The sequence below is a fragment of the Eutrigla gurnardus genome (assembly GCF_963514095.1).
Source record: "Eutrigla gurnardus genome assembly, chromosome: 6".
In the NCBI taxonomy this organism is placed as follows: domain Eukaryota; kingdom Metazoa; phylum Chordata; class Actinopteri; order Perciformes; family Triglidae; genus Eutrigla; species Eutrigla gurnardus.
This window is the reverse complement of record NC_139920.1, coordinates 17,158,873-17,174,517: the sequence shown is the minus strand read 5'-3', so window position 1 is coordinate 17,174,517 and position 15,645 is coordinate 17,158,873. Positions and strand designations below refer to the sequence as shown.

Genomic DNA, 15,645 nt, shown 5'->3' with positions numbered 1-15,645 from the left:
CCCCCTGAGGCCGTTCGTTGAGGATCTGCCCTGGGCGTACGCATCATTTCACAGGTAACTTGAAAGTTCTCCAGTAAGGCCACTAGCACTTCCCGGCTGGTAGGTCCTTGTTGCGCCACGTACCTCTTGGCTTCCTGGGGAAGGGCCCGCACGCATCTGTCCAACACCAGTCTCTCCAATAGGGGTGGTCCCTCCCCCTCGATTAGCCAGCTCCGGGTGAGTCGACTCAGGTGGGCTACTTGGGCCCGGGCTGGAAGGCTTGGATGGTAGGCCCACTGATGGTATCTCTGGGCCTTTGCTTGTAGGCTGTAACCATATTGTGCCAGGATAGCAGCCTTGAGGCGTTGGTAGTCGGCAGCCTCCCCCACCGACAGGTCCCGGCAGGCCTTCTGGGCTTCTCCAGTCAGAAAAGGTGCTAGGATACCCCCCCAGTCATTTGGTGGCCATTCCTCTCTCCGTGCTGTCCTCTCGAACACCTCGAGATAGGCTTCGACATCGTCCTCCCCAGTTAGCTTGGTGAGCAAATCTTTTGGACGGCTTTTTGGTGCGGTGGCTCTGCTGCCTCTGACCAGCTCCACGACTGCTGCCTGCAGCTGGGTCTGCCCCTGTAGGAGGGCATTAACCGCTCCCTCCATTAGCCTTAGCCTTAGCCTACTCCAATTGTTGTTTGACTGAATAGCGTTGGCTCAGACTGCCCGCATTCTCCACCATATGTGATGGGCCTGGCCTAGGTCGAGGTGAGTTCAGCCAACCCTTGGAATGAAGGCAACAACATTCAAGGCAGAAGTTATAGGCCTCCAGAAATGCCAACAAATGAAATGCGAAATTCCAATGTGTCAAAAAGGGGTGTGGCACTTAAAATTCAAATGGACGCCACGGGCAAACCGTTTGAGATATTGACCTGAAACTTCAGATTCCCTCGTTTGGTAACATAAGGCATATTTTCACCGCTTTTCAGCAAAATCTGAGAGGTGTCATGTACATGATACCCCGATTTTGGCTGTTTTCACATGGAATGACCCTAATGTTACAGTACATTAAACCTAGGAGATCCAAACAAAAACAAAACAAATTAACAAAAAAATCTAAGCTTTATGGTACGACAAATACGTCATATTAACCCTTAAGAGTTCCTGGGGACATTTTGTGCCATTCTGTTTTTTATTTTCAAGCCATTTTGTCTGTTTTAAATGAATATAGCTCACATTTTTCAGAAGATATTCATTTTTGAAACATTTTAGAATTTTCATCTCAGTTTGTTAAATTAGCCTAAAATGGCTACGCTACACAAAAACCGACACATTTGTTCCTAGCGACAAAAAATGTCCCATTGAAAACCATTGAAAATGGCTTTTTTTAATCCCACATTTATCTCAACATAACTAATGCATTCCTTTATGTTAATATTTCCTTTTGGACTACTGGCTTTTCATTTAACAGTTTTATATATGTCCACCAGGTGGCACTACTTTCCCCCCATTTTAAGCATGTCTCAAAATGTCACTCTTTTTACTGTTTTCTGCAAGGGGCCTTGCTACTAAAATGACAAGTGTGTGTCATCTTTGATGTTGGATAATGGTGTGTGTGTGTGTGCATTCTTTCTTTCCCAGGCAGTAGCTTTTGTTTTGTCCTCTTTGCATCAGGTGTGGTCACATGATCCATCCTGGCCATTTGAGGTAGTTTATACAGAAGAAAAGGATTTGGGTTTGCAGTACTGTAGAATTGTAGTGAGTTTTTATCTGTGTTATCTAATTCAGTTAGATTCACATGTACTTTATGGTGTAGTATTGAAGATTTATCAACACAACAAAAATGTAGCTGTTGTTTCACAGAAGTCGGCATAATTTGTTCTTTAGAAAAATGTCTTTTGTGATCCAGATGCAGGAGGTCGGCACTCGGCTCGGGTTGCCACTGTTTTGTGTCATTCCAGTGAAGAACTACAGCGAGGAGTTGGAGTTGGATCAGAACTGCGACATCCTCCTGCTGGGAGCCGTCATCCAGATGCTTCGTTTCGCTGATAATTACTTTGATGATTGCAGTGACAGATTCAGCAGCACTGCATAATAGCTGTTAGATGAGACAGACACACACACAGCTAGCAGGGCCGTCACACTATTATTTTGTCATATACAATACTTGTCACACAATAATGTCTTGGTATAGTATGCAATGTTTTTTCATTTGAAAAAAGTGTAGTAATCAAATGATGACGTTTTTTATTGCATAGTATAGTCATAAAAAATGCCATAGCATAGTAAGATAGCCATCAACAAATGTCATAGTATAGTATGGATGTCACAGTCCAGACCTGCTTGTATTAACTGGTGCACGTTGTGTATCCAGGTCATTGAACACTCTCATGTTGAGATATATCATCAGGATCATACATTGATGGCTGTACTCTTCATAATCAGTTAAAATAATAATGCTCCATGTGCAGGATAACTTAAATGTCCCATATTATACTGTTTTTCCTCAATTCCATACAGTTGTCAGAGGTCCAACAACACTGTATTCGATATGCATTGCCCCAAACGCCATCCATGGTCCTGAATTTCAGCTGTCTAAACGTTACTCAAATGAACTCTGCTGAGAACAGGCTGGTTCTGTGCCTGCACCTTTAAATGCTAATGAGCTCCGTCTGTCATCGCCTACTTGGAGAGCCACGGAGACGATGCCGCTTACACTAGCGGTAGCATATGCCATTGTTTACGTGGATGTATCGCTATGGCTCGCCTATGTGGCTCAGGTTGCTGGGTCCCATATGGTTGGGGCAGATCCTTTTTACGAGGGTCAGTGTCGAGGCAAAGCCAGCCTCTTACTGAAGCAGTCCGATTTGAAGACGATGGCACTGGTCTTCAAGGCCATCAATGGAACGGCACCCATCTACCTTCAAACACTGGTGAAACCACATGCCCTGAAGCGAGCACTTCGCTCCTCTACTTCAGCTGGCCGGCTGGTACCACCATCGCTGAAATCAAACAAATGTCGCTCAGCAAAGTCCAGACTCTTCTCTGTTCTGGTCCTCAGTGGTGGAACGAACTCCCGACTAATGTCAGGACAGCAGAGTCATTTGCCATCTTCCGAAAAAGGCTCAAGACTTCAGACTTCACCTCGACTCTGCATAGCATGACCCACTAACAACCCCCCCCCCCCCCCCCCCCCCAAAAAAAAAACCTTACCTTGCACTTTGATCATAGCACTGTTGTTGTTTTTAAGGTATGTTTGCTGAACAGCTACGACTTTACTCAGACGAGGACCGAACACTTATTCTGTTTTTTAGCTCTTACTTTATCGGCAATGATATGTTGTGGTTTCTTTATTTCTTTCATTTGACAAATGTACTTATTGTAAGTCGCTTTGGACAAAAGCGTCTGCTAAATGACCTAAATGTAAATGTAAAGTGGTTCGCACACACATACAAGCTAACATGGACCGTAGCCGGCACATTGTCATTAAAAATGAATCGCAAGAGACCACACCCTGTCGGACATGCGCACATATATATATATATATATATATATATATATATATATATAGAGAGAGAGAAAATAAATCATCTGACCACACACATATATATATATATATATATATATATATATATATATATATATATATATATATATATATATATATATATATATATATATATATATGAACTTGGAACCTAAATCATGCTTATTTAGTTTACCTCATGGGTCATCTCAAATGTGATACACTGCTTAAAAAACAACTGTTCTTTTTGTTTTGTGTGTGTTTGTGTTCAGACACGTTGAACTTCAGCAGAACAATCATCTAGCATGAACTCAAAGCAAAGTCTGATGTGCATCACAACTTTTGGGCTTGAAACCTTTAATGTAATTAAAACCTGTTTTATTACAATGAAACCTCAATGATAACACTGTATTTTGTCTGTTGTTTTGTCTTTTAGGTGTTCACCAGGTGGCCCTGCTGACCAACATTGACAAAATATGTCCAGAAACGTCCAAAAATGTCACTCGTGTTTACAAGAGCAAAGTAATTCAGGACATGGTAGGTTAATATGTCATCAACATACCTATGAACATGCTTGAGACAGAATGCTGAATTATTAGCACATCAAAATATTACAGATGCAACAACTCCTGATATATTTTTTTAAACTTTGTGACTGGATTGTGTTATCCTTGTGAGGATAGAATTTGTTTTGATTATGCATAAGTGTCACGCAGCCTCCCTCATGCCTTAACAGGATAAGTGGTTACATATGATGGGTGATGGATTGATAGATTGATGGATTTTCATGTAACCTTTTAATCTCAGTACGATTCTGTGTGGTCTACAATGTGGATGCAAAATAAACAGGTTATTTCAATACTTTTAACAATAAATTAGTGAAGTAGTCAAAGATATACAGACAGTACGGGTATATACTCCAAAATAAGATGGTGCCTTCATATTTACATTTTACATAAATTTCAAACCAACAAATTTTGGAAAATTTGACAAATTACAATTGCCCTGCCTTTCTAATACATAAGTTTGTTTGGTGTGCATTTGTGTGTTGTAGATGGCTAAAGCTGGAGCTTTGTTGGGTATGTCTACCACCTACATCATCCCGGTGAAGAACTACTCATCAGAGCTGAACCTGGATGTGAACACCGATGTGCTTCTGCTTAGTGCTGTCGACCACATCCTGCAGTACGCTGACCTGTACTTCCAGGTCAATGCTCCTCAATACACAGGGCCAAACATGCCATAAAACTTTCATTTCTGTAAATGTAGGATATGCTTTTCTAAAAATATTAATGACACATTGAAATAATAATTTGGATTGTAATTCTAACAATTAAAGAGCAAGGAATGTGGTGTGCAGGATTTGTTTGCTTCAATATAATCTCCCTTAAAATGCAACGCGTTGTGGCTTTAAACTATCTACCTTTCTCATCATGTCATTTACAAAAGGATAATGGACCAAATGTTATAATTGAGAATAAAATAAGAAGTTTGTGATATTTTATTTGTAAGCGTCTTTATGTCAAGCTGGTGGCCCACATGCAAGAACCATTCGTAAAAACAGAATTGTAGTTTATAAAAAAAGGTTCCAATAAGCAAATGTTGAACACCCTGAATGTATTGTGTCAGATTTTAACAGTCGTCCATTTATATGAATAGTGGGAAGGTAAAGATGAGAAAAGTATTAATAGCACACTTATTGATTTGAATGCATTGATGTTAAAATGAATTATCTACGTTGAAAAAGTGGTCAAAGGAGTTAGATGATACAGACTTCACGGTGAATGTGTTTGAAACTGCCAGCACTCGGCGTTCAGCTTGCAGGTCACGTGGTTTTATTTAGAGATGCATACTTTCGGTTTCATTTTTCTGCAAACGCCACCGTGGAAACATCTGGCAACCACCGTCAGAGCTGCTCACCATCCGCACCGACTGGGAAGACAATTATGTGTTACTTTGTGTTGGTCTATCACATAAAATCTCAATAAAATACATTTAAGTTTGTGGTTGTAGAGTGACAAAATGTGAAAAAGTTCAAGGGGTATGAATACTTTTTCAAGGCACTGTAGATGCGAAGAGAGAGGGAGGGCGAAGGAGTGGAGCTGAGGCCTGGACAAGAGGCGGTGGTGGCTGAGGGATGATGTACGGGGGAGGGTGGAGACCCAGAGGCACATACTCGTCATCCTCCTGTTTATCTCGGTTGGAGTACAAAACAAGATAAAATTTATTACATACTGAATCTTTTTCCTTTTCCTTTATCTCTTTTTCTTCCTGTCTTTTCCTTTCTTCAACCTCTCTTTTCTCAGTTTCTTCTTTACATTGTCTCACTTACTTTTACTTTCTGTTTCTACATTCCTCTCTTTCTTGCTTCTGCCTCTTCTAACCATGCTTTCGCCTGTGTGTATCCCTCTTTGTTCTGCCTTTTCTCACTTCCCTTTGACCTTTCCTCTATTTTTTCTACCAATTCTTTGCACTCTTCCACCTGCAACTTTCCTTTAAACCCATACTTCTCTTCCCACTTCTTTATATATTTTACATTATCTAGAGCTTTCTGGCTCATTCGTTTTGCATCTCCTTTATATTGAACCTCGTCAGGTTCACAACAACAATTAAAAAAACAACAACAACAATTTAAAACAACTATTACAGTTTCCCAGCTTGAATTTGTTTAGTTATTTGTTTGTTTATTTATTTATCTATTTAATTATTTTCAATACGTATTTTTATTTAAACGTTTTTTCTATTTTACCGGTCTTTTCATTTCTTTTCCTTTTGAGTACTCTTACCTATGGGTCTCTGACCCTCCCTGACGTCTTTTTGTTTTCGCAGGCCTTCGGGATTAGTTTAATCTTTGTCCTTTCAAAGACAGTTTACCTGGATTTAGGGTCCTGCCCTAAATCTAAGAGAGTCCTGCTCCCCCAAGCCTTGGCTTGATTCCTATTTATTTCCTTTTTCCTATTAGGTCCTTTGACCTATTCTAAGAGATCGATCCCCCAAGTTCCCGACTTGCTTTACTTATTAGAAATTTCTTACCCTTTCGATGAGTCCCTGACTCTGTTTGCCTGGCTGGTCCGTCTCCCCTCTGTGGTTGGCCCCGTCACCGCCCCCTCTTCAGAGGACCTGGCCTCTCTGTCCAAAACGAGGCTTATATGAGCCCCACGGTGGAGGTCTTTTCAGAGGGTTTCTATTTCCTCTGCCTTGCAAGGCTTTCAGGTCCTCTTGTACGAAGAGAGGGAAAGATATTGGGGCCCCACGTTGGGCGCCAAAGTGTTAAAATAATGACCCGATGGTTTAGAACTGGAGGAAGGAGATCGGAGTCAGCTCAAGGTCCAAACAGGGATTTAATCTTGATCAAGAGGAGAATTCACAGAGCAACATGCTGTTCTGTTACAATGTGTAGACTCAAAGTGTTGTGAGACGAACATGGTATTTATCCATCTTCTTGTGGGTGTGTTTTCACTCAGTTCACAGGGATGGAAGTCGTAAACTCAAATGTTTAACTAAACCTTGCATGGGTCGCAAACCCCACCTGGGTCATAAACCACACCTATGTCGCAAAACACACATGGGTTGCAAAACACACACAAATGGCCACAGGTCACAGGTCACAGGTCACAGGACACATTTACATTCACACAACCCTTCTCATGTGTAAGTCTTCAGTTCAGATATCTCTCATCAAGAAGTACAAAATTTCCATATCAGTCTTTTATTTTGAAGGCAACGCCTTAGTACTTCTGGTCTAATTGCGTCCATTGATCTTCTGGGAAGGTGATCAACGGCTTTTCCTTGGCTTTCTCCGGAGGTAAAATTAAAATACTAGTTTTTAATAATATTGCCACATTTTGCTATGCTCTGCTATGCTAAAAGCACGTGTTGGATATAAACGCTGCCTGGTCGGATCTATTACTAGATTCTTTAGTTTGGGCGTAAAATGTTAGTAAATTGTTACTGTGTCTATTCAGTTCGACGTTATTGTATTAGAATAGTCCTCCTACCCGGAAAACACCTGCATATTTAATCAAAAGCAGTGTTTCGGCCGAAATGTTTGTAAAGTATGAATAACTAGAGCCTTTAAAAAGCCCTTCCTCAATTAAATTGTGTGGACAAAATTGGAGGCTACGTGCACGAACACATCTTTATATACCCCATATATACAGTGTTGGGAACGTTACTTTAAAAAAGTAATTAGTTATAGTTACTCACTACTTGTTCCAAAAAGTAACTGAGTTAGTAACTGAATTACTTTATAATAAAAGTAACTAGTATATATATATATGTGGTCACATGTTTTATTTAGGCTACAGTATCTGATCAATGCCAAATTCAAATGCCAGGTAGGCTACATTTAACTGAACTTGGAACCTAAATCATGCTTATTTAGTTTACCTCATGGGTCATCTAAAATGTGATACACTGCTTAAAAAACAACTGTTCTTTTTGTTTTGTGTGTGTTTGTGTTCAGACACGTTGAACTTCAGCAGAACAATCATCTAGCATGAACTGTTTTATTACAATGAAACCTCAATGACAAAACTGTATTTTGTCTGTTATTTTGTCTGTTAGGTGTTCACCAGGTGGCCCTGCTGACCAACATTGACAAAATATGTCCAGAAACGTCCAAAAATGTCACTCATGTTTACAAGAGCAAAGTAATTCAGGACATGGTAGGTTAATATGTCATCAACATACCTATTGTATGAGCCATTTCTTTGTTTGGGGGTGTGTGTGTGTCTGTATGGGGCCAGTAGGCGTCCTCAGTGCACCAGGAAGGGGGGTTTGGGTACTAGTGTTCCCGGGTTCAGGTGTGTTGCTAGTCGGAAGAGCAAACAGTTTTCGACCGCTCTGCTCCGCCACGCTACAGCAGGCGAGTCTGTTTGGTGAATGGTGCATTATGGACTTTTGTTAACACTGGTAACGATGTTGCGCATCGTTATGGTGAGAAGAAATAAAGAAGCATTGCAAAGTAACCAATCAGGAAGTCGTCTGTCTCCTTCAGTGGCCGGCAAGCGCGTCGGTCTAAGTTAACCCGTTCTAGCAGCCCCTCAGTGGCTTTAAGCTTTAGGTTTAGCCTCTACATTTAAGTCGAAAACTCGCTAATGATTGTGCGCCATCGCCCTGGAAAGAGAAGCCACAAGCATCTAAACACCGAACATTGCACCTACGTGAGCCTACCTGTCGTCATCCGAAGCGGCGAGAGGGCGCCGCTGCATGACAGGCATGAAGTCGACATCCGCTAACGCTGTTAGCACCCAGCACTCGCTTCGTTTGGAGCCACGCCAAGGCGAGGACACCGGGGACCGGCCAGAGGACGCCGTCGCATGCTAAAGCTGTTAGCATCCAGCACCTATCGCCGTTGGAGCAGCTACACCGGGAGCCGAGAGCTCCATACGCCGGCAGCGCAGCACAACCACAACGGGATTACCATACACCGGCAGCGCAGCACAACCACAACGGGATTACCATACGCCGGCAGCGCAGCACAACCACAACGGGATCACCATGGCGCCCACCGTGAGTAGTAGCGCTACAAATTTATGAATGGCCATTTATGTTTTTGCGCACAGCTGTTTACTATATCCCCAGGGTGTAAATCCAATGCATTGGTGGTCAAAGAGGGAGGGTAATTAACTCGAACTTAAAAACTTCGTTTCTCGGGGGAAAGCATCATGGATCAAACATCGGAAGAGCCCATCGGGGCCATCATGCATCCAGCTGAAATAAACATTAACAGTGATGGTGTTGGTGTGCAAAAGGACAAAGAAAAACGTGTTGTAACATTAACTGCAAAGGCTTTTGCCGAAAAACTTGAAAGGTTGCAAAAAACTTGGAAAGCCAAACTAAACAAAGCGGGTAAATTAAGAGAAGATATGCAAATGCTCATGCAAAACAAGGATAAATTAAAGGTACAATGTGTTCTTCATGATCTTGTTGATTTGTGTGATGAAGCCAAGGGTATTCATGGTTCTTTGATGGGTATTTTACCTGATGATGAAAAAGAAAAACATGACATATGGTTCAAAGCAAAAATGATATGCAATGATGAATGTATTTCTAACGTGAACAAATGGTTATCAGGTGTTGAGCAAACATTACCAGGTGCTGCACATACATTAAAGGTTTACAATGATGATGACAAAGATGATGTGAACCCAGAGGACAGTATTTCAAATGTGGCAAGCAAACACTCAAGCAGAAAAAGCTCAAGGAGTGGAAGGTCAAGCACCGCCTCTTCAACAAGAGTTAAAGCAGAGGCCGAAAGAGCTGCGTTGCTCGCTCAAGCTGCAGCATTACAGAAAATGCATGCTTTGGAGGAACAAGAACAACAGCTCAAAAGGAAAAGGGAACAGCTCGAGTTGGAAACCAAGCTAGCCGCATTCACTGCTAAGCTAGCAGTCTTGCAGGCCTCTGACGTCCAAAGTGTTTCTAAGTCATCAACAAATGCAATGAATTCCTACCTGGACAAGAAAACCAAAACGACACTTACCAAGCTCAACCCAATGGCCAAGGCATACAGACCTGTAAATCAGAATAAACAGCTGTCAAAGGATTGGTCATTGCCAACATTCAATCCAGCACCAGCCGCTATGCTAGCAAGGGAGGCTAGCCAGCAATGCACCAGTGAGTGGATGGATCCAAACGTGCAAGATGTTTATTCCACAACTCCATTAAATGCATCTACACAGCCTTTGGGACACACACTGTTGAACGCTCAGCCACTGGAAGAAAGGCAATTTGGAAGCATTTGTGCTATAATGGAAAAGCAGAACGAAATAACGTCAGCCCTCGTATACCAGCAACGCTTAATGTTATTGCCAGCAAGAGACATTCCCGTATTTGACGGAGACCCTCTTACGTTCATTTCCTTCAAGAGAGCATTTGAGCAAGGTGTGGAGCAGAAGGTCAGCAGAGGTGATTGTCTGTATTACCTCGAACAATTTACAAGAGGACAGCCACGGGAACTGGTTCGGAGTTGCCAGCACATGGCTCCAGAGTACGGTTATTCTCAGGCAAAACTGTTACTTCAACAACACTTCGGTAATGAGTTTAAGATCGCCACCGCATACATTGAAAAGGTCTTGGCCTGGCCTACAGTAAAGGCAGAGGATGTAAATACACTGCAAAACTATTCTCTGTTCCTGCGGTCATGTTGTAACGTCATGGAGAAGCTACAGTACGTTCGAGAATTGGATATTCCAACTAACATGAGAGCTGTCATGTCTAAATTGCCATACAAACTGAGGGAGCGGTGGAGGATCGTCGCACATGACATATCGGAAACATCTGGACAAAGAGCAATTTTTAAAGACCTGGTTGAATTTATTGAAAAACAGGTTCAAATCATATCTGACCCTCTTTTCGGCGACATTCGTGATGTGGCATCTGGATCATCTAGCATTAAAGCCAGCAGCAGGATGAAATCGCAACCACTAAACAAAATCAGAGGAAATAGTTTTGCCACCACAATTGTACCTGTGCAATCAGCTGAGAGCTCCAGGGATCCAAAGGGAGATACATCATCACATGGCTCTTTAATGAAGTCAACCTGTGTGTTTTGTTCTGGAAATCATTTATTGGAAAAATGTCAACAGTTTACAAGAAAGAAGCACAGAGATAGAATAAGCTTCCTAAAGGAACAGGGGCTTTGTTTCAGCTGTTTATGTGCTGGGCACTTGAGCCGACAGTGTGACAAACGTTTGGTCTGCAGGGTTTGTGGCCAGAATCATCCCAGTGTGCTCCACGTTGACAAAAGGGACAAAGACAGAGCAAATTCAAGGTTCAAGGAGCCTGTGACATCAGCATCTCATCAAACATGTGGACATACAGGGGCCGGAGACGATCGCTGTCTTCTTTCCATCCTTCCAGTCCAAGTTAAGTCTGTCAAAGGTGATCGTGTAATCAGCACATACGCTTTTTTGGATCCTGGCAGCACAGCCACCTTTTGTTCGGAGCACCTCATGCAAAGACTCAACATTGCTGGTCGACGAACCAGTTTTCTCCTTCAAACCATGGGACAGGAAAGGGTCGTCCCAGCTTATTCACTGTCTAGCCTGGAGGTGTCTGGCTTGGAAAACAACCTTTTCTATAAACTGCCTTAAGTCCTTACTCAGAAGAAGATGCCTGTAAGTCTGGACAACATTGTGAAGGAAGAGGATCTGGCAAAGTGGCCATACCTGTCAAAGGTAAAAATCCCCAGTTTAATGGCTAACGTCGATTTGTTGATTGGTAGCAACGCTCCCAGGATGTTGGAGCCCTGGGAGATCGTAAATAGCCAAGGGGAAGGCCCATACGCTATAAGAACAGCGCTGGGTTGGGTCATTAATGGTCCTGTGCATGGAAACGGCAGCAGCTCGGACGTCAAGCACCCTTCAGTAAGCGTCAACAGGATTTCGGTGAGCCGGTTGGAACAAATGTTGAGTGAGCAGTACAACCATGACTTTAACGAGAGAGCCACAGAGGAGAAGGGACTCTCAAGAGAGGACGTTAAGTTCATGGAGATGGCGGAAAATTCTGCAGCGCTCAACGAAGGTCACTACAGCTTAAGGCTGCCCTTTAAAAAGGACGTTGTGTCTCTGCCCAACAACTTCTCTGTGGTAAAACAAAGGTTGCTGAGTCTGAAGAGGAAGTTCCTTAAGAATGAGGAGTTTTATGAGGAGTATAAAACCTACCTGGATGGGATGCTCAGCAAAGGTTATGCAGAACAAGTACCTGCACAGCGGCTTGACCGGGACATTGGCAAGATTTGGTATCTCCCCCACCACGGCGTATATCATCCAAGGAAGAAGGCTCTGCGGGTGGTTTTCGACTGTGGTGCGGCATTCAAGGGAACATCACTGAATAAGCAGCTCTTGCAAGGCCCCAATCTTACAAGTACATTGCTTGGAGTCCTCATAAGGTTCAGACAGGAACCAGTGGCAATTATGGGTGACATACAATCAATGTTCCACCAGGTCAAGGTCGTGGAGGAGGACAGAGACTTCTTGCGTTTCTTGTGGTGGCCAAACGGAGATTTAACCAAGCAGGTGGCTGAGTTTCGGATGACTGTTCATCTGTTCGGCGCGGTGTCCTCTCCTAGCTGTGCCAGCTTCGCTTTGAGAAAAACAGCAGAGGACAATCAGTCCGACTTTCCAGCCGCGGTGGCTCAAACAGTCAAGGAAAACTTTTATGTTGACGATTGTCTGAAGAGCATGGGCTCTGAAGAGGAAGCTATTACCATGGTCAAGGATCTGATGTCGCTCTGTCAAAGGGGAGGTTTCACACTCACCAAGTGGATCGGCAACAATCGCACCATGCTGCAAACTCTGCCAGAGGAACACAGAGCTAAAGAGCTGAGTGAGCTTAACCTGGATAGGGATAAACTTCCAGTGGAGAGAGCTCTCGGCCTGCAGTGGTGTGTTGAGACAGATGCATTTAACTTCAGGATGGAGATCCAGCAAAAGACTTGCACCAGAAGAGGAATGTTATCTGTCTCCAGTTCAGTGTACGATCCTCTCGGATTTCTTGCGCCAGTTGTTTTGCCCGCCAAAATCATGATGCAGGAGCTTTGTAGGAGGAAAGTTGGATGGGATGAGACCATACCCCAGGACATTTTGCATCAGTGGACTAGATGGATGGAGGACCTAGATGCGCTGTCTGAGCTACATCATTTTTCGGATGCCAGCGAAGCAGGGTACGGAGCCGTCACTTACCTCAGGATTCAGAACAACAGAAATTACATCCATGTTGCATTCCTACTGGGAAAGGCGAGAGTTGCACCTTTAAAGACCATCACTATTCCTCGGCTGGAGTTGACTGCTGCAGTTCTGGCGGTTCGTGTTGACCTCATGCTGAAAGCAGAGTTAAAGCTCCAGCTTCAAGAGTCAGCGTTCTGGACGGATAGCACCTCGGTGCTGAAATATATCAGAAATGAGGACAAGCGCTTCCATACGTTTGTGGCCAATAGGATTTCGGCTATCAGAGGAGCCACTAAAGCTACGCAGTGGCGGTACGTAAGCTCTAAGGAAAACCCTGCCGATGTTGCATCCAGAGGGGCAAGAGTTGGAGAGTTCATACAAAGCAACAGTTGGATGAAGGGTCCAAGCTTCTTGTGCAGACCGGAGGACGAGTGGCCAGCAAGCGTTGTAGAGACTGTGATAGCTCTAGACGACATAGAGGTAAAAAAGGAAGCCATGGTGAATGTCATCCATGTGGAAGATTCGCCTGGGGCCACTGGACGGCTGATGGCATATTTTTCAGATTGGATGAAGCTGAAAGTGTCTGTCGCCTGGTTTCTTAAGCTGAAGGGCGTTCTCTTGGAAAGGCAGAGCAGGAGGAGACAGGCAGACGCCTCCAATTCCACCAAATCAAGACCTCAGTCACCAGCAGGACAAGTTCTGTCGGTAAAGGATCTCTGGGAGGCGGAGCTTGCTATCATCCAGTACTCCCAGCAACAAGGCTTTGCAGAGGAGATTGCTGCACTGTCATCTGGTGGAGCTACTGTGAGCAGGCAGAGTGTTATCTACAGGCTGGATCCATATCTGGACAAGGGGGTTTTGAGAGTTGGAGGGCGGCTGACGAGAGGCTCCTTGCCGGAGGAAACAAAACATCCACTTATCCTCCCCAAGGATCAACAGGTTGCCACTCTCATTATAAAGTACATTCACAAGCAGCTTGGTCACAGTGGCCGTAATCACACGCTGTCCACAATGAGAAGAAAGTATTGGGTCACAAGCGCCAACGCAGCCGTGAGAAAGGTCATAACGGAATGTGGTTTCTGCAGGAGGTACAATGGAAGAGCGATGGAGCAAAAGATGGCAGATTTGCCAAAGGAAAGGATTCTGCCGGACCATCCACCATTTACCAACGTCGGGTAGGGATGGGTAAAAATATCGATTCAGCAATGCATTGCGATTCTTTTCCCCGCAATTCAATATCGATTCAGCCATCTTCTGAATCGATTCAAGCCCCTGGCCAGTGGGGGCGCTGTGACCGACACCCTCGTGTGATTCGTGCTGTACGGACGGGGGCCGCACTAGACCAAACCATTACAATATGGCGACCGGAGTGAGTACAGCGTTCACACCGGCCACGGAAGCGCCGCGAATAGGCGTGTAGCGGAGCCCGCTTCCTTTCGGCGCCCTTGTTAAGCGATAGTGTAGTTCACACCAGACACGGAGCGCTGCGAATAGGCGCGGCCGTCCCGCGCCATGAAGCGATCGTTTCGGTGTCTGCTCTATTTTTTGCGCGTGCCACGAGCGAGCGCGTCAATTCTGGCAGGAAATCACACAAAGAAACACGAGACATTCCGGTCAATTTTCAAAATAAAAGCAATTTTCAAAATAAATTCCTGCGATTGACAAATGCGATCATATTTGTGTATCTCAACTTGCACTAGGAAACAGGAAGAGAAAATACATTTAATAAATGTGAAGAGTAAATAAACAAATATGTGCATTTCAACGGTATATCTGCACTACTACTGTCTAATACCATAGCTTCCGCGGCCGGTGTGAACCCGTTACATTCACTGTAGTTCAGTGTTTAAACAGTGTCCTGTTTTGTCATGCTATGAGTTAAACCACGGCTGTTCATAAGGCATGAAACTAAATACATTATTTGAAAAAATGATCTGGTACTCTTACTTGTGTATTTCTACTTGATACTGAATCGATATCGAAGCATTTCAATCAATATCGAATCGAATCAATATTGAATTGAATCGTGACCCAACGAATCGAAATCGAATTGAATCGTGAGATTCTAAACAATACCCAGCCCTAACGTCGGGGTCGACTATTTCGGACCTATTGTTGTGAGTAAAGGAAGAGGAACAGCTAAACGTTATGGTGTGATTTTCACCTGTCTCGCCTGCAGAGCTGTCCATTTGGAAGTGGCTAATTCTTTGGATACAGATGCATGTATTAATGCCCTTCGCCGTTTCATCTGCAGGAGAGGTCAAGTCACTCTCATCCAATCCGACAACGGGACCAACTTCATCGGAGCAGAGAGAGAGTTAAGGGAGGCTCTGGCGTCATTGAATCATGGGCAAATTCAAGGAGCTTTGCGGAAAGATGGAGTTAATTGGCGTTTCAATGTACCAGCAGGTTCACATCATGGTGGAGTCTGGGAGCGGGTTATCCGCATCGTGAGGAGGATTTTGAGTTCCGTGCT

The 15,645-nt window shown here is 43.8% G+C and overlaps 1 protein-coding gene and 1 long non-coding RNA gene across 2 annotated transcripts in view; both read left to right on the top strand.

Moving 5' to 3' along the window:
• Positions 1-2,163: 2,163 nt before the first annotated feature.
• LOC311015192 overlaps positions 2,164-15,645 on the top strand; it is a 30,503-nt gene continuing 17,021 nt past the window's right edge. The window contains exon 1 of the long non-coding RNA XR_014597334.1: positions 2,164-2,231. This is a non-coding gene — a long non-coding RNA (uncharacterized lncRNA). The remainder of the gene's footprint in view (positions 2,232-15,645) is intronic.
• LOC311015242 (interferon-induced protein 44-like) lies at positions 2,728-4,985 on the top strand (the record flags this gene model as incomplete). Its single annotated transcript, XM_084012371.1, has 3 exons — positions 2,728-2,767; positions 3,932-4,032; positions 4,550-4,985. 3 exons carry the CDS (start codon positions 2,728-2,730, stop codon positions 4,739-4,741), a joined length of 333 nt encoding a protein of 110 aa, XP_083868497.1. The 3' UTR covers positions 4,742-4,985.